Here is a 25,672-nt window from a genome sequence, read left to right on the forward strand (position 1 = left end):
AGCTCCTTGCAGACTGGCAGCTCTAGCTGCTCCATGCAGACTAGCAGCTCCGGCTGCTCCGAACAGGCAGGAGGCTCCGGCAGCGCTGGAGAGGAAAAAGGCTCCGACAAGACAGGAGAGGCGAGGCGCACTGTTGGCCTGATGCGTGGTGCTGGCACTGGTGGTATTGGGCCGAGGACACGCACTGGAAGCCTGGTGCGGGGAGCTGCTACCGGAGGGCTGGGGTGTGGAGGTGGTACTGGATAGACCGGACCGTGCAGGCGCACTGGAGCTCTTGAGCACCGAGCCTGCCCAACCTTACCTGGTTGAATACTCTCGGTTGCCCTGCCAGTGCTGCGAGGTGGAATAGCCCGCACTGGGCTATGTAGGCGAACCGGAGACACCGAGCGCAAGGCTGGTGCCATGTAAGCCGGCCCAAGGAGACGCACTGGGGACCAGATGCGTAGAGCCGGCTTCATGGCATTTGGCTCGACGCTCAATCTAGCCCGGCCGATACGCGGAGCTGAAATATACCGCACCGGGCTATGCACCCGCACTGGGGACACCGTGCGCCCCACTGCATAACACGTTGCCTGCCCGGTCTCTCTAGCCCCCCGTTAAGCACAGGGAGTTTGCACAGGTCTCCTACCTGGCGTAGCCATACTCCCTGATAGCCCCCCCCCAAGAAATTTTTGGGGCTGATTCCCGGGTTTCGCTCTGCGCCGCCGTGTCCTTCTTTTCGACTCCATTCTCCTATAGCCCTCTTCGCACTGCTCCAGCGAATCCCAGGCGGGCTCCGGCACTCTCTCTGGGTCGGCCGCCCACCTGTCTATTTCTTCCCACGTCGTATAGTCCATACTGTACTCCTCTTTGGGCTGCTCCTGTTTCCTCTTCTCCTGCTGCACCTTTGGGCGGCTACACTCCCCTGGTTTAGCCCAGGGTCCTCTCCCGTCAAGGATTTCCTCCCATGTCCAGAAATACTTAATACGCAGCTCCTCTTTGGGCTGCTCCTGCCTGTTGACACGCTGCTCGGTCCGTGTGTGGTGGGTGATTCTGTAATGACGTTCTTCGTTTGTCGAAAGAGAGTCGGACCGAAATGCAGCGTGTTGGTTACTCATGTTTTTAATAGAACAAATGACGATACACAAAATAACAAAAACAACAAACGGAACGTGAAAAACCTATACAGCCTGTCTGGTGAACACTAACACAGAGACAGGAACAATCACCCACGAAATACAAAGTGAAACCCAGGCTACCTAAATACGGTTCCCAATCAGAGACAACGAGAATCACCTGACTCTGATTGAGAACCGCCTCAGGCAGCCAAACCTATGCAACACACACCCCTAATCAGACACAATCCCAATAACTAAAAAAACCCACTAAGAAATACAACAAACATAAACCCATGTCACACCCTAGCCTGACCAACTAATTAACTAAAACACAAAATACTAAGACCAAGGCGTGACAGCGCCTATATAACTATGCATAAGATGTAATGAGAATATCTGAATGTTAACCACTAGTTAGGCATATATTCTAGATTGAGTTGAAGTCGGAAGTTTATATACACCTTACCCAAATACATTTAAACTTAACATTAAAAAATCCCTGTATTAGGTCAGTTAGGATCACCATTTTAAGAATGTGAAATGGCAGAATAATAGTAGAGAATTATTTATTTCAGCTTTTATTTCTTTCATCACATTTCCAGTGGGTCAGAAGTTTACATACACTCAATTAGTATTTGGTAGCATTGCCTTTAAATTGTTTAACTTGGGTCAAACGTTTCGGGTAGCCTTCCACAAGCTTCCCACAATACGTTGGGTGAATTTTGGCCCATTCCTCCTGATAGAGCTACTGAGTCCGGTTTGTAGGCCTCCTTGCTTGCACACACTTTTTCAGTTCTGCCCACAAATGTTCTATGGGGTTGAGGTCAGGGCTTTGTGATGGCCATTCCAATACCTTGACTTTTTGTCCTTAAGCCATTTTGCCACAACTTTGGAAGTATGCTTGGGGTCATTGTCCATCTGGAAGACCCATTTGCGACCAAGCTTTAACTTCCTGACAGATGTCTTGAGATGTTTCTTCAATATATCCACATAATTTTGCTCCCTTATGATGCCATCTATTTTGTGAAGTGCACCAGTCCCTCTTGCAGCAAAGCACCCCACAACATGATGCTGCCACCCCCATGCTTCACGGTTGGGATGGTGTTCTTTGGCTTGCAAGCCTCCCCCTTTTTCCTCCAAACATAACAATGTTCATTATGGCCAAACAGTTATTTTTGTTTCATCAGACCAGAGGACATTTAGAAGCCTATCAGAAGCTTCTAAAGCCATGACATCATTTTCTGGAATTTTCAAAGCTGTTTAAAGGCACAGTCAACTTAGTGTATGTAAACTTCTGACCCACTGGAATTGTGATACAGTGAATTATAAGTGTAATAATCTGTCTGTAAACAATTGTTGGAAAAATTACTTGTGTCATGCATAAAGTAGATGTCTTAACCAACTTGCCAAAACTATAGCTTGTTAACAAGAAACCTGTGGAGTGGTTGAAAAACGAGTTTTAATGACTCCAACCTAAGTGTATGTAAACTTCTGACTTCAACTGTAGTTATATCCTTCTCTAGAATATTTGCCACCACTGACTGATGCACAATTCATCTCTGCATAACCTGTTGCCTGGCTCTCAAAATAGCCTTAGAGTACTGGAGTCATTCAGCATCCCATCAATAATCTCATCCCTGCCGTAATTGTGCACATCATCACCATTTAGGATCTCTGACCTAATTATGACCAAACTGTTGAGGCTTTCATAAACAATGATTACAAAAGCAAAACTTAATTAGTTGTACTTTAATATGACAACATATACATCAGTTATGTGGATTTTGATATGTATAGTCAAAGTCCCGTTGATAATGAAGCGGGTGAAATTAACCCGTAGATCAGTCCAAAGACTGTTGAAACTGAACGGTAGCGCCAATTCAGCACCATGGACAGCAACATGTTAGGAATGTAGATACTGGGTTTTCTTTGAGCACGCGACATCAAAACACAGCAGACAATAGCCTACACATGTCTAAATGTGTCTTTCCTATTAGCCAGAACAAGGCTACCTGTGAGAATGATTATCTACAGAATTCAATTTCATACGTAGCCTACAGCGGCAAGTTCCTGTTTTTGTTCCTCTTAAAAGTCTCGAGCTTTCCCTTTACACAAATGTTTGGATTCTCACTACACCCTGTCCGCTCTCGGTCGTTCTGCCCTCCAATTGGCTAAACCGGGCTTGTTATGCAAATTAGCTAGGGGTCTAGTCAGAAGCCTACGAGCTGACGTCACTAGGCAGAGTGGCAGCTGACACAGGGAGAAAGAAACAGATTGAGAACGGGTTAGAGGAATGAAAATACATCAAACATAAATAAAGCGAAATCAAAGCAATAGGATAGATTGAGAGAAAGGAGAAAGAAGAAGAGAGAAACTGTGTAAAAAGGGAGAGGGACAGGGAGAGAGAAAGAAGATACAAATAAAGTAGGGGGAGTTTGCAGTTGACTTGAGAGAGAGGGAAAGGGAGAAAGGGAGAGAGAGAGAGCGAGAGAGAGACCAGCCGCCGGCCCATTTAGGAAAGATGGCTACAGTCACTGCAAACGGAGTGCAGCAAGAGAATGGATTCAGCACCACGAACAGCGCCGGCAGGATGAACGGACTCATGATCGGTCAGAACACCATTCCAATGAAGGACCACGACGCCATCAAGCTGTTTATCGGACAGATTCCCAGAAACCTGGAGGAGAAAGATCTGAAGCCCCTTTTTGAGGAATTCGGAAAGATATACGAACTCACTGTGCTGAAAGACAGGTTTACTGGAATGCATAAAGGTCGGTTCTGGTATCATTTCTTTGCTTCTGTATGCACGCAGCAACACCCTTTTCAAAAACACTATATATTTTTTAAAGCATTCGAGGCTCCAATGAGAGCATAAAAAGTGTAATTATTGTAGATGTTTGTGGCATGTGGGAGTTTCCTGCAAAGCAGTACGTTGTTGCTTTACACACACACACACAAACACACACACGCACACACACGTGTGCGAATGAGTGTGCGCGGTTAATTGTCAAAGTGTCAACCCCACATCCGCTAGGATACTACTGTTTTGTAGCCTATGTCTGTGTATGTTTACATTGACGCTCATGTGCTGGGCTCCTAGTTAAGGGGTGGGACAAGGAATGTCTGTTTGCTTCACCGTGCCTGATAGTTAGATCGTCATAGACAGATAGGCTAAAAGATGCTCCGGAAGGAGGAGGACGGAAATCACCACTGGGAATGAGATCTTAGTTATTAGGGCTGTGTGACGATGCTCATGTGGCATTTTGAGAAGGCTAATGTATACGTTTTAGACGTAATTAAGAGAACAAAATAACTGTTTAGATCACTGCCATGTATTGTAGTGTAGGCTAGTTCAGGGGGCGGGGCCCAGGAAATAACAAGCAACCAATGTGGCATAGCAGAGGCATGGGAACAGCATGGGGTCTCTCTCTCATGCTCTTTCACCGACCGGGTCACCTCATTGTCCACAATGATCAGCAGCGATACTCTTATGTCATTATTTCATAGCGTAGAATACAGACTAAATGTGATTGATTATCCAGATGGTGTCCTTCTATTTCACTTCTGAAATAATATTACAACGCCGTACATTTAGCCGCTTCTTGTTTGACTATATTGTCTACCGGTAGCCTATATCAACATAATATCCCAATGTCCTGTGAAGTATAGGCTATGTCTTAGACTCGAGGTGGTTGTCTATTTAAATGCTCGTGTTATAGACCTAACGAAAGCAAATACATAAAAGTAACTTAAAGGATACGTAATATTATTATAATAATAATTATTAGTAGTAGTATTAGTATTAATTCATTATTTTATTTTAAATAATATGTGTGTTATTACTAAAGCTGGCCTTATATAGCCTAGTTATATAATGTGTATAATTTCGTTATGTGGGGTGACATTTAAATATGTGTGCAAAGCTATAATAAAAGTCTCTCTTCTCATGATTTGACTAATCTCTTCTCCAGAAGAGCGCGCTTCCACTAATCACTGCGATACAGGTACAGCGCTGGGTTCGTCGTGGGACCAGTGCCAGCTAAATCATATAGTGCAGTATATAATTAAAGCTACTAGTTTACATTAATATGTCATATTGTTAAAGAGCCTACAAGCCGCCAAGAGCCAGAGAGGGAATCGTGACACAGAAATGCAGAAATTAGCGGCCACCCAGCAGTGTCCTGCTCCGGAATCTCCCTTTACCCTGTGCCCTGAAGGTCTCTGTGCGCCACCTGTTCCGTGAGTTATCAGCCACTGATGCTGGACCCACACACCCCGCGTTTCTCTCTGGAACATGATGATCGTTTAAAACAACATTCTCGATGCGTGGGTTTTCTACGTCTGCCTGTCCTCGAACTCCATGAATGTCAAAGCTCCAGGGCTGTTTGCTTAAAGAAAGATACTCCTGTTCACAAGCCAAACTGTCTGCCCCGTCAAATCAACATCCGCCGAGGCCACTCCTGTGTACTAGTAGCCTATAATGTAGGACATATTATGCATTACTACCCACCGACTAAAAGTCACATTGGGAGTGCGCGGGAGTTGGCTCCATGCGTGCTGTCTAATACGATTTCATTAATACATTTTATGGAGGAGTTTTCCCCCTCATATGGTCTTCTCACCTGTGATATATGCCAAAAGCTTTAAATGTTCCCTATAGAAAGGCATGTGTAAAATATTTTTCTATAGATTCTATAGTTTTTACTTTAAAATAGGCTTGCAAAGGTCCTAAGCAATGGCTGATTCCGTTTTTTGGGGAAAATGCTTTACAAAAAACGCCCGACTTTAAATAAAATAGTACTTCCTTGAAATAAAAACTATTTGATTTTATGACTTTTTAAATACATTTGTGATTTGCATTTACAATAATCTAATCCTCCATAATCGTAATCTAGCCTATTGGTCAGTCTATGTTTGTTTCGTATTCCAATTTTGATTGGTCTTTGGGCTCATAGAAGGGCGTTTTGAAATGTATAAAACCCACATTTCTTTTGGTCTTTAAATCCTAGTGAAGGCAAAAGTCTGATATACATTGGTTTCAGGTCTAGGCTACTTTCACATAAACTCTTTTATCAACTTCCACTGCCCTCCAAGAGTTGCTGAATTTCCTCTTCATCCTAGTAGGCTATGTATACGGAAATACTTAAGGTATTGGTAAACCTACAATAGGCAAAATATAACCAAATGCAACTGTAAATCGTGAATGAAGTCTTACATGCTGACTACACCTGGCACGCCAGTGCGTCCACGTGTGCCACCGCACACATGTTGATTTTGTCTACCCACACCAGATGCGATCAGGACACGCAAGTTGAAATGTCAAAACCAACTCTGAAACCAACTCTGAAAGGAACTATATTAATTTGGGGACAGGTCAAAAAGCATTACACATTCATTGCAATTTAGCTAGCTAGCTTGCCTTTGCTAGCTAATTTGTCCTGGGATATAAACATTGGGTTGTTATTTTACCTGAAATGCACGAGGTCCTCTACTCTGACAATAAATCCTCAGTTAAAAGGGTAAACTGAGTTAGCTTCTAGTAATCTCTCCTCCTTCGGGCTTCTTCTTCTTTGGACTTTATATGGCGGTTGGCAACCAACTTTAAGGTGCATTACCACCACCAACTGGACTGGAGTGTGGACCTCAGTTCATTGTTCAATCACCCATGTGGGTATATGCTCCTAAAAACGAATGAGGAGGTGGTAGAGGCGGGACTTGCAGCATGTCAAGCATCAGAAATAGAACCAAGTTCTATTTTAGAGCCTGGCTACGCATATACTCATCAATGCGAGCGATCAGTGTGGATGCAATGATTGAATAACATGCATGTGTACATTTATTTTGGTCAGCAGGTTAGTTAGCTGTAATAGCTTACAGTAGCCTACACTCAAATCATGCAAATACACTGAGTAAACAAAACATTAAGAACACCTGCACTTTCCATGACATAGACTGAATGTTGATCCCTTATTGATGTCACTTATTAAATCCACTTCAATCAGTGTAGATGAAGGGGAGGAGACAGCTTAAAGAGGTATTTTTAAGCCTTTAGACAATTGAAACATAAATTGTGTATGTGTGCCATTCAGAGGGTGAATGGGCAAGACAAAAGATTCTATGTACCTTTGAACGGGGTATGGTAGTAGGTGCCAGGTGCACCGATTTTACTTTGTGAAGAACTGCAACTCTGCTGGGTTTTTCACGCCTGTTCCTCGTGTGTATCAAGAATGGTCCACCACCCAAAGGACGTACAGCTAACTTGACACGACTGTGGCAAGCATTGGAGTCAACATGGGCCAGCATCCCAGTGGAACGCTGTCGACACCTTGTAGAGTCCACGACCCGATGAATTGAGGCTGTTCTGAGGGCAAAAAGGGTTGCAACTCAACATTAGGAAGGTGTTACTAATGTTTTATACACTCAGCGTATATTTAGGCACATCTGTCAGCACATCTATACTTATTTAGGCACACCTATACTTCGTCTTTCACTGAGAGCTGCCTATGATGGAGCCAACAAGTTGGTGGAAAAATATGTAGACACCTGTTATTAGTGCTGAGTGATTGGTGCTTTTTGAGGTCGGTTCGGTTTTGGTTAGATTATTTTTGGGGCGGCAGGGTAGCCTAGTGGTTAGAGTGTTGGACTAGCACCTGGAAGGTTTCAAGTTCAAACCCCCAAGCTGACAAGGTACAATTCTGTCGTTCTGCACCTGAACAGGCAGTTAACCTACTGTTCCTAGGCCGACTTGCAAAACTGACTTGCCTAGCTAAATAAGTTAAACATTAATCATGGTTTTAGATTTCAGTTTAGATAATTTGTTAAAACATTAAATGCAATATACATGATGTGGGTTAAAGTCTGTAACAACACACAATACAACAATGAACTAAAGTCCCATCATGGTAGTTACTGACCATTTCCGCTTATAGCTTATTATCCTTTGTTTATTCATATTACTTTACTTTAATAAAATATTTAAATTGTCTATATTACATTTGTTTTAGTTGAATTTTCCAAGTCATCTCTTCTCTATAGAGCTGCTGCCTAAGCTGTCTGCCAAAATCACTATTTTAGTAGTTCTTCAAAGTAAATAATGCATAGTTTTGCCAACGATCAATCACTTAGATTATGTATTTTCAGATAGAGATACCTTGTGAAGCAACTGCTCTCTATCCTCTCAATTGTGCATTCTTCTGTCTCTTCATTCCCTCTCCAACTCCCTCTCCCTCTCCGTGTGTCTGCCATCAAACAGACCGGACAAGTAGGCGTGCAATGGATTATGGTCATTGTAATTAATTACCACGTTTTCTGCACTTAACAAGGTAGAATATTGGCCTGTTGGAAACTACAGCTCCCTACTACATCACACAGCTTGGGCTTGATCTGAATTCTCTGGGCATTGAGCTCACAGAAAAAACAGAACAAAATGGAATTCAAATAATTGAACCGATGTTGGTCAATTAGTTGTTTAAATATTGAAAAATAACCGACATTTGAGTTAATTGCTCAGCACTACCTGCTTTAGGTTGTTTTCAATAAAACATCACAATATGGTGCAGAGAGTTCGATTTGACTTCTAGGGGTCAAGGAGACATCCAACTCCGCTAAAACCATTGTCAACTGAATGCCGTTTTCAAGGGATTGTTAAATAAATGTTATAACTATTTGGTTTTAATATCATCACCTCTTGAAGAGTATAGTCAGAACGACACATTTCCAATTATTCCACATTTAACTCTGTCATCAGAGTTATACAGCAAGCAACTGCATGCTTTTCATGCTCAGTAAACATCAATTGATGATGTCATTTCAGATACGTGAGGGTAGACTATCCATTTGGCATGTAGCTAGCTAAGCAAACAAACATTGTGTCATCAGAGATTATGCTTTTTTTGTCATCGCCACCATAGATGGCAAGCACATCAAACAATATTTGGATATACAGCCATATAATTTATCCCCTGAAAGTTAACTTGTTACCTAGCCATATTAACGTGATCTGTTATTAACCTGCTAGCCAATTTGACATGGTCCATCAATCAGTGTAGCCTATCATGTCTGTCAGCAGCAATCGTGATTAAACAGGCTTGAAAACAATGTTGAAACGGGGATGTTAGCCAACTTCACATGTTAGCCAAGTTTCAACCAGTAGCTTGCAAAGTAAACATTATCAGCTAACAGTACATCGGCAAGTGCAGCCTTCTGCTGCTTGACAGGGAGAGCCCACGAAGAGCATGCTGTATAACTCTGATAGAGCTAAATGTGCACAATTGTGTTGTATGGAATTATCAAAAATGTGTAGTTCGGACTGTGCTCACAATATATGCTCACAGTTCACATTTATTTAGCAATACCAGCTGTAAGAGCTGACGCTGGAGGTGAGAAGCAGGTACGGAGAGTGAATGTTTAATCTTGCACAGACATGGAACAGGACAGGAACAGCGTCAGAACCAGGAAATACAAAGACATATGACAAATAATGCTGAAGCGGGGAACAGACACATATAGGGGAGGAAATAGCACAAGTGATTGAGTGCAGGTGAGTGCAATGAATCGCTGATACCTGTGACGTGGGAAGCAGGTGTGCGTAATGATGGTGGCAGGAGTGCGTAATGCAGGGCAGCCAGGGAAGAAGAGCGGGAGCAGGCGTGACAGTACCCACCCCTCTGGGGGTGTCACCCTTCATCCCACCTGGTCTAGTCTGACGGGCCTGCCGAGGCATGGGTGCTGGACCAGCCGTCTGGGGCGTAGAAGCCCAACGAAACGGCAGAGGCGTAGGAGCCTGGCGAACCGGCTGAGGCGTAAGAGCCTGACGATCCAGTCGAGGCCTGACAGCCTGATGATCCCGCTGGGACGTGGGAGTCTGATGGGCCGGCTGAGGTGTAAGAGCCTGACGATCCAGTCGAGGCCTGACAACCTGATGATCCCGCTGGGACGTGGGAGTCTGATGGGCCGGCTGAGGCGTAAGAGCCTGACGATCCAGTCGAGGCCTGACAGCCTGATGATCCCGCTGGGACATGGGAGTCTGATGAGCCGGCTGAGGCGTAAGAGCCTGACGATCCAGTCGAGGCCTGACAGCCTGATGATCCCGCTGGGACGTGGGAGCCTGATGAGCCGGCTGAGGCGTGAAACCCTGACGATCCAGCGGAGGCTTGACGTGGGATGGCTGAGCCAACCGGGGTAAGGAGACCTCTCGAGCCAGCTAGGGCGTGGAAGCCCGACGAGCCAGCTGAGGCAACCCCTTGTTCCCTTGGCTGCAGCCCCTGGACCCGACATCACCACCAACCGAAACACCAGCACTCCCTGATGCTTAATTTGATGGCTTCAGCATTCTGTAAGAACCGACGCGGTAGATGAGAAGCAGGTGCGGAGAGTGAGCATTTCATTTACACAGACAGGGAACAGGACAGGAACAGTGTCAGAGCAGGGTAGTACAGAAACATACGACAATCAATGCAGAAGCGCGGAACAGAGCTGGGAAGCAGACAGATATAGGGGAGGAAATGCAAAGGTGATTGAGTCCAGGTGAGTCCAATGAATCACTGATGCGCGTGACGAGAGAAGCAGGTTTGCATAATGATGGTGGCAGGAGTGCGTAATGTAGGGCAGCCTGGTACCCTCGAGCGCCAGGGAAGGAGAGTGGAAGCAGCTGTGATAATGGCACATGGTTGTCAATCATTTTTGTGGAGCTGCGGGTGTCCTTGCCCCCCTCTGCACCTTATTGGGACATTTTATTGATAAAGACCTATTAAAATAAGAACAAACAAGTATCCTATTCTTATGTCTCTGTCACATTCAACTAAATGTGTGTTGCATTCAAATAGGCCACAGGCTATATTGAACCATAATCCTGTCACATAACCAAGACTTAGCAAGCATAGTAGGCTATTTTAGCAGGCCAATACCATTGTAGAAGTCTACCAACAATGGCTGTGCATAGGCCTTCAGCACATTTTGTTTCAGCAACGTGACATCCCCTCCCTCAGACCAAGAGACATGTCATTGAAATGCCTCAGGTGGTTAAGGAGTGTGTCATCACCGTCTAGACTGAATGATGAATTAATTATTCAATTAATGGATCATCTTCTGCTACACCATTCAGAGTGATATAACACAGGGTTGCACCATCATTTTGGATCTATGAAAATTTCATGATTTGGGGAGGTATAATGTTGTTACTCATGATTTATGCATGTGGATTGCGGTGTATCAACCTGAACAGTTCTGTGTGTCATGAATACTGACTCTGGGCTTTTTGAATTTCTCTAGTGCCTAATGTGAATTTCTTTTGAATTCCTCAAGGTCCATTTATGTGTATATGCATTTCCCCAATGTTAATGCGGTGAAAACATTTGCACATTTCATTTAAATGTTTGACTGTAGATTCATTTTTGTGACCATATCTTATATCTGCAATTTGTTAAGGGGATTTGATGGTGATTCGATGTTTTGGTCATGGGGTGAATCCTGTGGATGCTATAGGGAGTAGGGACTGGACAGTGTAGTCTATGGGGACTGGACAGTGTAGTCTATGCAGTGTTTGACACTATTGGATGGGATACAGGTAGTGTATTTGAGTGGCAGTGCCATTGTCCAGGTCGAGCTACTTGACCTGCCTTAGCATCAATCATTCCCTATGAGCCCCACATTATCATAATGGTTAGTGTCAGTCTGGGAACACATCCATTGTTCAGACATGCTCGATATGGGTGGGGGGGGCAAATCTTCTGCTTGAGTAGCTTTATCTATCACTCGCTCCTTCCTTCTCCAGCAGCTCAGAGAGGTGGATGGCACTCTGTGGAGCCCCACCACACGCAGCTAGGGAGATGAGATGCTAAGAGTGATTTAGGTTTGTCATTCATTCTCCCCTTCCCAACAGGCAGGCCAGAGTGTATAATTGGCTACAAATGCCTTTGACAATTTCACCTTAAAATCCACAAAAGCATTTAAATGTCAAAGCAAGAGAGAGAGAAGGACTATAACTCTGAAACATTCTTTCAACCAAAAGCCTCATCATTACAAATGTGAATCAAAGAGCTAGAAGAGCATCCTAACAGTCCAGTCCAATAGGCCAGTCCAATAACTGTGTCTGTAATACACTGCTCTTTCAGGAACATGTCTGTGCTCTAAGACGTGGCCATTAGTTTAGAGTGTAGTGCACTGCTGTGAGATGTGCAGTCTCATGGTCAGGCAGCTGGTTCCACCTTTACATGAATCACACAGTGACGGAGCAGGTGGGTGACAGTGATTGGCAGGTACTCAGTTGAGTGACAGGTGTAGGCCAGTCCACAGATGACCTCTCTGATCATTAGATAGGGAGTGTGTGAGGGAAACAGGGCCCTATTTTACTGCATGAAAATAGATAGATACCCACCCACAGTTGAATGCTGCCACAGTTCTATTGGGCAACGTTTCGAGCCGAAGGTCTTTGTTACCCTGGACCAAACATGGCCGTGTGCAGTGATGTAGCTGCTGTTTCTGCTTCTCACCGTCTCACTGCCTATAAAAGACAGACACCCCACAGTTGCTGGGTTCAGTTGACTATTTTAATTTAGAGAATTGAAGCACTTATGCTGAGGCAGGCAAGTTTATCTTTCAGGAAATTAGTTTGTAATAGTTTTCAGAAGAACATTGCTGCATCAGACGTCTAAGAAAGAAGCAATCCAAGAATAGCAATTTTCAGCAATTTTCATTGAACATGACACCAATGTTAATGAATGACTTGCAATTTGTTTTGTTGTTTTGTCAATTACAGATACAGATACCTGATGCAAGTAAACACAATTTACTGTAATTTAAAAATGCCTAAAAGACAGCCATGTTTTTGTACTGTAATTAACATTTACAAGTTAACAGTAGACACAGTAGAAATAAAAGCCTTTTCCTTATTACAAAATCTGTAGTTTTCATTTATTGACTCCTAATCCTTTTTTTGGGATCAACATTTTATTTATTTTCAAAGGAACAAAGACAACAACAACAAGCAGCAGGAATGGTTACATAATTACAGTAGAATAGACCACATAGCCTATAAACACATATATCGGCCACCCAACTGCATCAACCCACCATCCATCCCCTCCTGGCGACCACCCCAACCCACCCAACCTGATCTCCATGAAATTAAAAACTAAATCAAGCAATTGTGATAAAATCAGCGGGGTACACTGTTGCACATGAGACCGAAAATGAACAAGTAACAGGCAATCTGTTGGGAAATATACGCACTATAGTAGTTTGATGGTTTCAGCTGCAGATAACCAGCTGTCAATTGTTGCTTGGCTAGCCCCATGGATCCTAGCAGTGGATAGTTGTAAATAAATTATAACTACAAAAGGGCGGATCCAATGGGACATGGCAACCTCCATATTCTTTGGCTATCTTAGTGCCAATATCTTTTTAGCTGCTGTCAACCCTGACAACATGATACGTCTTTTCTGTAATGACATGATAAGTGGTGAATTATCATTAAGTGATAACAGTTTGGGGGAACAAGGTATAGTCATATCAAGTACGCCAGATAAGACAGAGGATACCTCTTCCCAAAATTTCTCCACACCCTTGCCCCTCTCAGTACATATGCGTAAAGGAGCCCAAGCAGAGGAGGCTGTTGAGGGGAGGACGGCTTATAATAATGGCTGGAACGGAGCGAATGGAATGGCATCAAACTATGTGTTTGATATATTTAATACCATTCCACTGATTCCGCTCCAGCCATTACCACGAGCCCGTCCTCCCCAATTAAGGTGGCACCAACCTCCTGTGAGCCCAAGGCACCTTGGTTACATAGATCACACAGAGGAAAGGTTATGATTTTCATTAAATGACATTTTCTTGGTGGACGGTTTACCCTGTGTATGAAATTAAAGTGTTTCCGCTCATGATTGGGATTCTTAGATGAACCCACTAAGTCCTCCCATGCAGTATCCCAACAAATAGGATAATCAAAAGTACATAGTTTGCTAATCCATTGATTCTTAAATGGTACTGATGTGTAAGCTGCAACTAGCATAACCGTATACGGATAAAAGCGGGGGGGGCATGTCTCTTGGTCTGAGGGAGGGGATGTCACGTTGCTGAAACAAAATGTGCTGAAGGCCTATGCACAGCCATTGTTGGTAGACACCATACGCCCGTATTGCTGATCTTAAACATAGATAAAATAAAGAAGAGGTACCAGGTAATTGAAATATAGCCTCTCAGATCATCAAAGTCTTGCAAACATTCATCTCTAAATAGATCATCCAAACATGAACACCCCTATCCTCCTATAGGGGTGAATGATAAGGGGATACCACCAGAAAGAAGGGAATGATTGTGGACATTTGGGGACTAAGCATACCACTTGTGAATTGTGCTAGAATTCTTTTTATATTAAGCACAAAGCATAACAAAGGAAATTAATGGTTCAAAACATAACTTGGCTTGTTTTAATGGTACTGCAGAATAGACAAGATCCCGAAGTCTGGGTGGTAAAAGCCAAATTCTCTTCCATAGTCTCCAGGCCATTAAACCATTTGAATCAAACCATGCTGAAAGGGGGCATAGCACAAAAGCCCAAAAGCAAAACAAACTTCTATTCTACTGAGCCATTTACTTTATGTTCAGTTTCTTATCTTGCATTATTTCATATTGTTGTTGTCGAGAAGGAACCTGCCAGTAAGCATTTAGTTGGATGATACGACACATATGACTAATAAAACCTGAAGCTAAAGTGATGCAGAGAAAGCCCGCCATCTCCCTTGTCACGATGCATAGTGGATAGTTTAATTCGAGGTCACTTACCTTTCCATACAAATTGAGAGGCTAAAGACAAGATATTGTCCAAGTATTTCTTTGGTGGAGCTAGTGTAATCATTGCAGAGAAAAAGTTCATTTGGGGAAGAATATTCATCTTAATGATGGATATTTTAGCTTGTAGAGAGTTGGGAAGCTGTAAACATTTAGAAATGTACTCTTCTACTCACATATATTTGGAAATTATTTAATGCCATGTTTTGAGGAAAATATCTATACAGTATACCCAGATATTTAAGCATCATCTGTCAGAGCAGCTTACCGACCATTGCACCTGTACACAGCCCATCAGTAAATAGCCCACCCGACTGCCTCAAACCCCCACATTATTATTGATTTTTTTGCTCCTTTGCACCCCAGTATCTCTAGTTGCACATTCATCTTCTGCACATCTATCACTCCAGTGTTTAATTGCTAAATTGTAATTATTTCACCACTATGGCCTATTTATTGCTTTGCCTTCCTAATCTTACTACATTTGCAAACACGGTATATAGACTTTTCTTTTGTGTTATTGACTGTACTTTTGTTTATCCCATGTGTAGCTCTGCGTTGTTTGTGTCACACTGCTTTGCTTTATCTTGGCCAGGTCGCAGTTGTCAATGAGAACTTGTTCTCAACTAGCCTACCTGGTTAAATAAAGGTGAAATAAAAATATAACAAAAATAATATAAAAAAAACAATATAAAAAACAATTTAAAGCTCTTTACCAATGGGATGTGTTTGGGTACCATTGACAGAGTGAGTCCTAAGCTTAATGACATCATAGCTGATTTTGTCCAATTCATTTTTGTACCCTGAGAGGGTGCTATAATCATCAAATGTAGAGAGTATGTGGTAATTATGAGACAGCATTATCAGTGTACAGCAGTATGCCATCCCTATTTAAGGAAGGGTGTTGTCTGATTTTCTGTTTTAGCAGTTCGATGGGAAGGGGTAGAGCAAAGACGAGATTGGGCATCCTTGGCGACAGCTTCTGGATACGGGGATTGCCCCCTGCTGTCATCATGGCAGAAAGAATTGCATATAAAACTTGAATCATGCTGATAAACTTGGTTCCTAAATTAAATTGCTTAATACCGACCATAGAAAATCCTACTCTGACCTATCAAACGCCTTCTCAGCATCCAAGGAGAGAACGGTACAGGGAGATCTAATGTCATTAGTGGCATGAACCTATCCCAAATGGGACCTACAAATGTGGCTCATGTACACAGTGCAATAGCACTATAAAAACGTCTTTTTTCAGACACATACAAGTGGAAAGATCCCTGTTAGGGGTATCATCTCATGCAAGACCAAGGGAGTGATCCATCTAATCACCTGTTCATGTGGAAAAGTCAACGTAGGACAAACGAAAAGACAATTAAAACAACGCATAGCTGAACACCGCAGCAAAATCAGGTGTAAAAACATTGACTATCCAGTAGCAGCTCACTTTGTTGAAGCAAACCATCCCATCTCCTCCCTCAAATACACAGGCATTGATCATGTTGTTCTACCAAGGAGAGGAGGTAACATCGAGATCCTACTACTACAAAGGGAGGCTTACTGGAGATCCTATCTAAAAACATTGACCCCAGTTGTCTGAATATTGACTTTGATCTCAGGTCCTTATGAACACATTTTCCTTTATGAACAAGTCTTATAAATTGAAAAATGATTTTTTTACAGCTTATTAGCGTACACCTAATATGTTTCCCCAGTTGTTGACATTCCTTATATATATTAAGGTTGAACCAAAAGATTACATGTAACAAAAATGAAATACGAAATTATTATGTGAAATTGAATGAAACAATAATGTATGTTGATGCTAATATGATGTACAATATGCCATTATGTTTCTATATGGTAACAATAGCGTAATATATTTAATATGCCATATACTATTGTTTAACAGTTTCACTAATTAATTTGAATTAACTTAATAATTCTGACACACCCCTCACGACTGTCATTGGTTACACTAATTGCACTGTGTGTCTACATAACCTGGTTCAAGTATTCATGACATGACCCCGAGGAAGGCACAGTGATGCCGAAATGTTGATAAATACCCATTCAATTGCTGGGAGATTATATATGGAGTGTGCGACTACTTTATTTTGATAGTTGATAGTTTATTCGTCGTTACTCAGCACCTTCACACAAACTATTATTTTGGGTGTGCGCTAGCTCATTTTATTAGTGGCATGAACAACATGTAATAAACGACACACATTACCTAAGGCGAGTCGAGTTTTAATAAACCCTGTCTGATCGTGATGCACTAGTGTCGTCACACTGGATTCTAAACAGGCTGAGAGAACTGTTTAAGTTCATCCAATGAAATGGGTTCCACAAGGGATTGTGATCCTTCGTTGGAAAGGTCAGGAATATCCGCTCTTAGTGCCAACACCGCTCAAAGTAATATCAGATTTATCGAGCCCTCAAACTCAACTCTGGACCTCGAAGCCAGTTACACCAGGTAGTTTCATTGTTCCCCTCTAATCAGGGACTGATTTAGACATTGGACACCAGGTGGGTGCAATTAATGATCAGGTAGAACAGAAAACCAGCAGGCTCTGGACCTCATAGGGTAATAGCTGAATACTCCTGGCATAGAGTATTCAGCTAAAAATAACCAAAATCTGCATTGATTTCCAAAGGATTAGTTATTAACAAGCCATTCTGTGCTTTCATATCTGTAACACTAGAGTATTTCTCAGTGCTTCTGAGTCTCATTGCTAAAAGAGGACGTGGTTTAGCCCCATTAAATTAGAGTTATGTCTGATTGGATGAATTAAGAATTCTGCCCTGTGTCTGAGCAAAGAATTACATTCTAATTTAACTGCATCTATTCTTTTCTTTTTGTCATCAGAGTAAGAGTTTTGTTGTTCTCATTCCAGATTAGCCAAACATGTTTCTAGTTTGTTAATTGTTGTCATTATGGTTTTATTAAGGTGAGACACAAATGACACTGACAATTTCCTGATAAATCCCTTTATAGACTTCCATAGGATATGGGCATCTTCAACAGACCCATCATTCTGTGTTAGATAAACATCTAGTTATTTTCCAAATAGTTGCATTATGAGTATCTGAGTATGCAGTGTGGGAAACTAGAATATAATCTATTCTGGAGTAGGAGTTACACTACATGGCCAAAGGTATGTGGACACCTGCTCGTCGAACATCTCATTCCAAAATCATGGACATGAATATTGAGTTGGTCACCCCTTTGCTGCTATAACAGCCTCCACTCTTCTGGAAAGGCTTTCCACTAGATGTTGGAACATTGCTGCGGGGACTTGCTTCCATTCATCCACAAGAGCATTAGTGATGTCGGGCACTGATGTTGGGCGATTAGTCCTGGCTCGCAGTCGGTGCTCCAATTCATCCCAAAGGTGTTCAATGGTGTTGAGTTCAAGGCTCTGTGCAGGCCAGTCAAGTTCTTCCACACCGATCTCGAAAAACCATTTCTGTATGGACTTGTGCACGGGGGCATTGTCATGCTAAAATAGGAAAGGGCCTTCCCCAAACTGTTGCCACAAAGTTGGAAACACAGATTTCTAGTGTAAAGATTTCCCTTCACTGGAACTAAGGGGCCGAGCCCAAACCATGTAAAGCAGCCCCAGACCATTATTCCTCATCCACCACACTTTACAGTTGGCACTATGCATTCGGGCAGGGAGCATTCTCCTGGCATCTGCCAAATCTAGATTCGTCCGTCGGACTGCCAGATGGTGAAGCGTGATTCATCACTCCAGAGAACGCATTTCCACTGCTCCAGAGGCTTGTGTGCAGCTGTTCGGCCATGGCAACCCATTTCATAAAGCTCCCAATGAACAGTTCTTATGCTGACGTAGCTTCCAGAGGCAGTTTGGAACTTACACGCTACGTGCCTCAGTACTTGGCGGTCCAGTTCTGTGAGCTTGTGTGTCCTACCACATCACGGCTGAGCTGTTGTTGCTTCTAGACATTTCCACTTCACAATAACAGCACTTACAGTTGACCAGGGCAGCTCTTTCAGGGCAAAAATGTGATGAACTGACTTGTTGAAAAGGTGGCATCCTATGACGGTGCCACGTTGACAGTCACTGAGCTCGTCAGTATAGGACATTCTACTGCCAATGTTTGTCTATGGAGGTTGCATGGCTGTGTGCTCGATTTATACACCTGTCAGCAATGGGTGTGGCGGAAATGGTGTCCACATACTTTCAGTGTATGTCTAGCAGAGTAAAAACTAAATTGTCTAGACGTAGAATTGACCAAATCTAAATACATCGGTGAGATTAAAATCCTTGACCAAGTTGTTAAATGCCACTGACACAGGTGCGGGAGCTGTTTGAGATTCGTGGCCAGTGCGGTCCAAAGCGGATAAAATGGCATTCATATCCGCACCTACGATCAGAGAAAAATCAATAACATTCGCCAGCAACTCCGTTAGATTCTCATAAAATGTCGGATCATACTGGGATGGAGCAATTTTCCTACGTGAGATTACATTTTTGATATAGACTGAGTGTACAAAACATTAGAAACACCTGCTCTTTACATGAGAAAGACTGACCAGGTGAATCCAGGTGAAAGCTATGAGACCTTATTTGATCACCCCATTTCAATCAGGGTAGATGAAGGGGAAGAGACAAGTTAAAGAAGGATTTGTAAGTCTTGAGACAATTGTGACATGGATTGTGTATGTGTGCCATTCAGAGGGTGAATTGACAAGACAAGTACCTTTGAACAGGGTATGGTAGTAAGTGGCACTAGCACCGATTTTACTTTGTGAAGAACTGCAACGCTGCTGGGGTTTTCATGCTGAACAGTTTCCAGTGTGTATCAAGAATGGTCCTCCAACCAAAGGACATTCAGCCAACTTGACACTACTGTGGGAAGCATTGGAGTCAAAATGGGCCAGCATCCCTGTGGAACACTTTCAATACCTTGTAGAGTCCATGCTCCTACAAATTGAGGCTGTTCTGAAAAAATGGAGTGTAACTCAATTTTGTACACTAATTTCGTACGCTCAGGCTATGATATCCTACCGCACTACCATATCTTTCCAGAACAGTCACTGATAAACTATGTCTCATAACAACAAGGGAGCCACAGTTTTGGAATCAACAGAGGATGACGCTTCAACATAATAATGACTGTTTGCAAATATTTGGGCATATAATTATTTTAAGTGGGACTCTTGAATAAATATAACATCAATGTTATGTCTATGAAAGTAATCTGAGCAAGCGCCTTCTTCCTAGTGCCTTCAGAATGCGGTCTTGGTCAGGGAATCGGAGAACCTGGAAAATCAAGGTTCGGGATCTGGCTGAGTTGTCAATGTGCCGGCTTATACGATGAGCTCACATTACTTCCATTTTGGTTCCAGCTAGATCTGGATACCACTCTGGAAGTGATCTATTGATGAAATAAAGTGTTCTGGGCCTCAGTTTTTTCATTCATATTGGCTATTCTCACGTTGTCTCTACGTTACATGTCCTCGTAGCGAGTCAAACTGGTCCATTCTGATTTGGACCTGAGTTTGTCAGGACCCGGTTACGAACCTGGGTCTCCGGAGTGAGAAACAGTCACTTAACCAACTGAGCCACGAATAGTCAGCAGAACCCAGAAGATGAGGCAGACACAGCAGTACTTAAGACGGTGTATTTAATAAAGTAAAAAGGAGAAGTCCTTCAATACAAAAATGGCAAATCCAAAAGGTGGTAGGAATAGCACAAAAAGCCTCAAGAGATACTCAAAAACCAAAACAGAATTCCACAAGAGCATCCACCGGAATCGACAAGAATACACAGAACACTAGGGCTGGGTGCTAACATACAAACACAGAGCACAGAACTGAGGGAAACTAAGGGTTTAAATACAATCAGGGGAAACGAGGCACAGGTGCAAATAATAATGGGGAACAAGGGAAAAAACATAAGGTCAAAAAGCACAATGGGGGCATCTAGTGACCAAAACCCGGAACAACCCTGGCCAAATCCTGACAGAGTTGACATCTCCTCACATTTTTTTATTTTTATTTATTTAACCTTTGTTTAACTAGGCAAGTCAGTTAAGAACAAATTCTACTTTACAATGACGGCCTACCCCGGCCAAACCCAGAGGACGCTGGGCCAATTGTACGCCGCCCTATGGGACTCCCATTCCCGGCCAGATGTGATGCAGCTTGGATACATTTGTCAACTCTATCGCCAAGCTTTGCGCACTCAGCTCAAAGTCTTTTAAGATCAGTAACGCACTTGGAAACGTCATCCTGAATGAAATCCAACTCTGTTTGTACTCCAGTAAACTCGGAGGTGATCAACTCTCATTGTTTTGCCGTAGCTTCATCTAGCATGGTGGCTTTGCTGTCAGGAGATGAAGTCGTTGCTTTAGCTCGTAAAGCGTGTTGTTCCATAGCGAGTAAGTTATTAAATACTGTTAAACAGGTTCGCTGTTAAAACATCCATGGAAATGGTTCAGACGTGCTCATGGGTAAAACTTCAAAAATGAGGATGCTTAAATGTTAATTCCGCTGTAATGCAATTCATTGAACTTTTGTTCCTTTCAGAAATGATTGTGCAGCAGCAAATTTGAAAAAGATTACCAAAGTATTATTTTCACTCCACTTAACCTTCTCATCAGTGGAATCAGCCTACCACTGCTTTCAGCCATCGCTAACAAGCAAGCCTCAGAATCATTCTGTAACCATGGCAACATCCTCCACTTCCTGCATCCCCATCTGGCTCATCTGCTGTCTCCTACCCTCAGCCTCACTCAGTAATTGTGATCCTTTTTCATGTTCACCACCAAGTTGAACGTGTCTGTTACAGATTGTGCTCCTGTAATACAGTCCCCTGGGTCCAAGTTGTCCCCTGAGCCAGCAATATATTGGATATTGAGTCTTTCATGAAGTCTTCCAATTCCCCTTGGCCAAGAGAGACTTATTGGGGCCTACCATAAGTAGCCATGTAGCTGGCCTGGCCTAGATATTAACAGTGAGCCACTATGTAAGGCTGAGTCTCCCCCTACTTAGTCCATGTCTCCTGTCTTGCATGACTAGGTTCACTCCCTAGATGAAGCAGATCAATTTAAAGTGTTACATGAGCTCTGATAAAGTGCCAAAGTCTCACCAGTTTGTGCATTGATCTGTTGTACATTTCCAAACCCTTAAATCATGTGATGATAAAGAAACATCTCCTAGAACCGTGAACTATAAGATCTATCCCCAAACTGAGGATGACCTGACTGAGTGGTCGGGTGGATGATAAGTAGGGGTTAGTTGGAGGGCCAGGCTAGACCAGTCCCAGTGGTTCTCCTCAGCTCAGTTCTTTAATGTCACACAGGACGAGAGGCTAATTCCTTCCAGGCTCTCAAAGCGTTATTATTTTGTGGGTTTGCTGTGTGGCATGCGGTTTCATCAGTGTCGTTCAGCTGATTTCTCCTCTTGAGTAACTTTCTGGTTGTGGAGGTGGATGAAGGTTGTACTGAAAGAGAGTTCTCTTGGCGAGGAGCCAGAGAGCAATGCTCTGTTTTAGGGGTGATGGGTGCTGTGTGTGTGTCCTGTGTGTGTGCTTGTGTGTGTGTTTGTGCGAGCGTGCGTGTGAGTGTGTATGTGTGTGTGTGCGCCCCTCTTCTCCCATGGGGAGTCTTGGCAGCAGGTGTGACATGCCGTAATGGGAAATTATGCTGCACGGTGCAAAAACTCTTCGGAAAGGGGTCACCCACTGTCAACTCGACCAAGTGTGTAACAGAACAACCACTCAGCCTTTAATGAAAGCTGTCATATTTTTGTTAGTGCAGAAGTTATTAATGGACATTCATATATTGTTGTTGGAGTTTCCATCTTTGAGAGGAGTCTCCTGAGATGTGAGGGGTCGGTGTTTGGGGTTCATCACCATAGGGTTTTAATTACTGTGATGCTAGGAAATGCATGCCAGGCACATTTAGTGCACTTTCTTCAACAATCATGAACGTGATCATTCATCAAATGGTCAAATGCAGATCTAGGAACATTGCTATGGACGTTTCCCTTAGCTCTTCAAAGACTGGGGTGGAATTTTACATCAACATTGATTTGCGCTTTGCAGTATACCAGTAGCAGCCTACAGTGCAGTGCTCCAGTCATTTGTCATGTAATAATCAACCCTGTGTGTCTCTCCTTTCTCATCTGTGCTGCCCTCTCTGCAGGATGTGTGTCTCTCCTTTCTCATCTGTGTTACGCTCTCTCTACAGGATGTGTGTCTCTCCTTTCTCATCTGTGTTGCCCTCTCTACAGGATGTGTGTCTCTCCTTTCTCATCTGTGTTGTCCTCTCTGCAGGATGTGTGTCTCTCCTTTCTCATCTGTGTTGCCCTCTCTGCAGGATGTGTCTCTCCTTTCTCATCTGTGCTGCCCTCTCTGCAGGATGTGTGTCTCTCCTTTCTCATCTGTGTTGCCCTCTCTGCAGAATGTGTGTCTCTCCTTTCTCATGTGTGTCTCTCCTTTCTCATCTGTGTTGCCCTCTCTGCAGGATGTGTGTCTCTCCTTTCTCATCTGTGTTGCCCTCTCTGCAGGATGTGTCTCTCCTTTCTCATCTGTGCTGCCCTCTCTGCAGGATGTGTGTCTCTCCTTTCTCATCTGTGTTGCCCTCTCTGCAGGATGTGTCTCTCCTTTCTCATCTGTGCTGCCCTCTCTGCAGGATGTGTGTCTCTCCTTTCTCATCTGTGTTGCCCTCTCTGCAGGATGTGTCTCTCCTTTCTCATCTGTGTTGCCCTCTCTGCAGGATGTGTGTCTCTCCTTTCTCATCTGTGTTGCCCTCTCTGCAGGATGTGTATCTCTCCTTTCTCATCTGTGTTGTCCTCTCTGCAGGATGTGAGTCTCTCCTTTGTCATCTGTGTTGCCCTCTCTGCAGGATGTGTGTCTCTCCTTTCTCATCTGTGTTGCCCTCTCTGCAGGATGTGCCTTTTTAACATACTGCGCCAGAGAGTCAGCACTGAAGGCCCAGAGCGCCCTCCATGAACAGAAGACTCTGCCAGGGGTAAGTGCCCCTGATCTGCCCTCTGTCAGAGGCTAGGGCCCCCGGGTCCAGGGCCTGGCATGGGACATGTCTGCATTAATGTTACTACTCTTAACACAACCACATCACATAGACACTCACACATACTGAGCTGAAGTCAGCCATACTTCAGTTATTTCGCCTTGCGCAAACGTGTTATAATCACAATATTTATATATATGTTTTGATAAGACAGGCTTGATGGTCCATCCTGTCCTTTTTCTGTCCTCTCCTCTCAAAATGTTTACACACACACAGACACACGCACGTGCACACACACGCACGCACATGCACACACACACATTCCTAATTGCCTCATGAAATCCACTCTCATTATCACATATAATCAAACAATAAATACCCACAATAATTTTTTACCACAAATATGGCCATCTGGAGTTTTAATTTTAGAGACTGTTTTAAATTCTATTTCGGTTGGTTGATATGTTTTGCATGAAAAGAATGTCCTCCTACTGCACCGTGACAAACCCACATCCATACCATACGCCCATCCAGGACCTACAGTATGCTGGGTATGTTCCCGATCCCTATGTCTATATACAGTACAGTATGTACATGGGGATGTATCGTTCTAGACATAACATCCTGGGAATCAGAGGTCTGATTGAATCCAGCCTGTGGCCCCTGCAGAGGAGAGGGCCTCCTGCTATGTCTCCAGATCCCCTCCCTCTTCTCCCTGGTTAGAGCCTCTGGGCATCCATCCTGGTCCCTAGGGAGGGGGGGGGGGGCAGGGGAGAGGTGGGTTAATCAGCTGTTTGCGGTGCTCTGTCTGGATCTCCTGGGTAATACATTGAGTGTTCGTTCCACACACCACCAACACTGCTGTAATGGAGTCCCTCTGAGACCACCTCTTGTCTTTTAATTCTCACTGCTCTCTAATGAGGTGATTATTGTGATTGGACTACATACTGCAGAGGTTCCTGCCTTAATGGCTCATAGCTAGAAAAGGGTCAATGCTATGTCTATGAGATTTGGTTAAATGTGAGTTATAGGTGGATGCAAGCTCCCAGCAAGAGGGCAGTCCTTCAATCTGCAGCAGAACCACATAGAGATCCATCCTCCCATCCTTCCCTCGCCCTCCTTAATAAAGAGGCTGTGTAAGGTGGCAGGCCAACCCTCATAAGGATATTTTCATCAGGCTATCAGGCCTCTATGACAGCCCTTTGATGCTCCAGCTCTTCCACTATGATATGTCCAGACGGGGCTGGCTGTTCCGGGCCTGTTTGTGCAGTCTGGATGCGTGTGCCTCAAACTGTCAGAAAACTTAAATGTGCAGGCCTTAAAATGGATCATCAGGCAGGTTGCAGGCCTTTTGGAAAATAAAACCAGTCGACCAAAAACAGGGATTGCACATGAACTCGATGAATGAAGTCTATCAATGCTGGCCAGTCCTTGTCTGCGGTCTGCCAGAGACCAAAACAGGCAGGGCCAGAGCAATATGGCTCACTTTGATCGCCTCCTGGCTTGTCTTGAAGAGAATTGCCTTTTGAGGGCAGAGGGTGAGGGACGATAAGAACTTTCCAATTCCTCTGTCGTGCCATGTTTCATGTTTCCATCGTTATTGTCAGTCTGTTTGAGAAGAGGACTCTCTGGAGCTGGGAGAGAGAGAAGGAGGGGGGAGACGGGGAGGAGGACGGGATGGTATGTGTGTGATCTGCAAGGAGTCACCAGGGTTGTCGTGCAGATTAACTGAGAATCTCACATTTTGAAGAATCTCAAATTCCCATTCTTTCATTGAC

At 43.6% G+C, this 25,672-nt stretch overlaps 1 protein-coding gene across 27 annotated transcripts in view; it reads left to right on the forward strand.

Moving 5' to 3' along the window:
• The first annotated feature begins 3,323 nt into the window (after positions 1-3,323).
• The window catches only part of LOC135548435 (CUGBP Elav-like family member 4), a 187,467-nt gene continuing 165,118 nt past the window's right edge, over positions 3,324-25,672 (forward strand). For 26 of the 27 annotated variants that reach the window (XR_010456825.1, XM_064978045.1, XM_064978085.1 and 23 more), the window contains exons 1-2: positions 3,324-3,868; positions 23,812-23,894. Coding sequence is in view for 25 of the 27 variants with exons in the window: in XM_064978045.1 (XP_064834117.1) it covers positions 3,619-3,868; positions 23,812-23,894 (333 nt within the window). In the remaining 2 variants the exon portion in view is untranslated. The remainder of the gene's footprint in view (positions 3,869-23,811; positions 23,895-25,672) is intronic. The other variant, XM_064978259.1, reaches the window with a different exon arrangement.

The sequence above is a fragment of the Oncorhynchus masou genome, chromosome 1 (assembly GCF_036934945.1).
Source record: "Oncorhynchus masou masou isolate Uvic2021 chromosome 1, UVic_Omas_1.1, whole genome shotgun sequence".
NCBI classification, from domain to species: domain Eukaryota; kingdom Metazoa; phylum Chordata; class Actinopteri; order Salmoniformes; family Salmonidae; genus Oncorhynchus; species Oncorhynchus masou.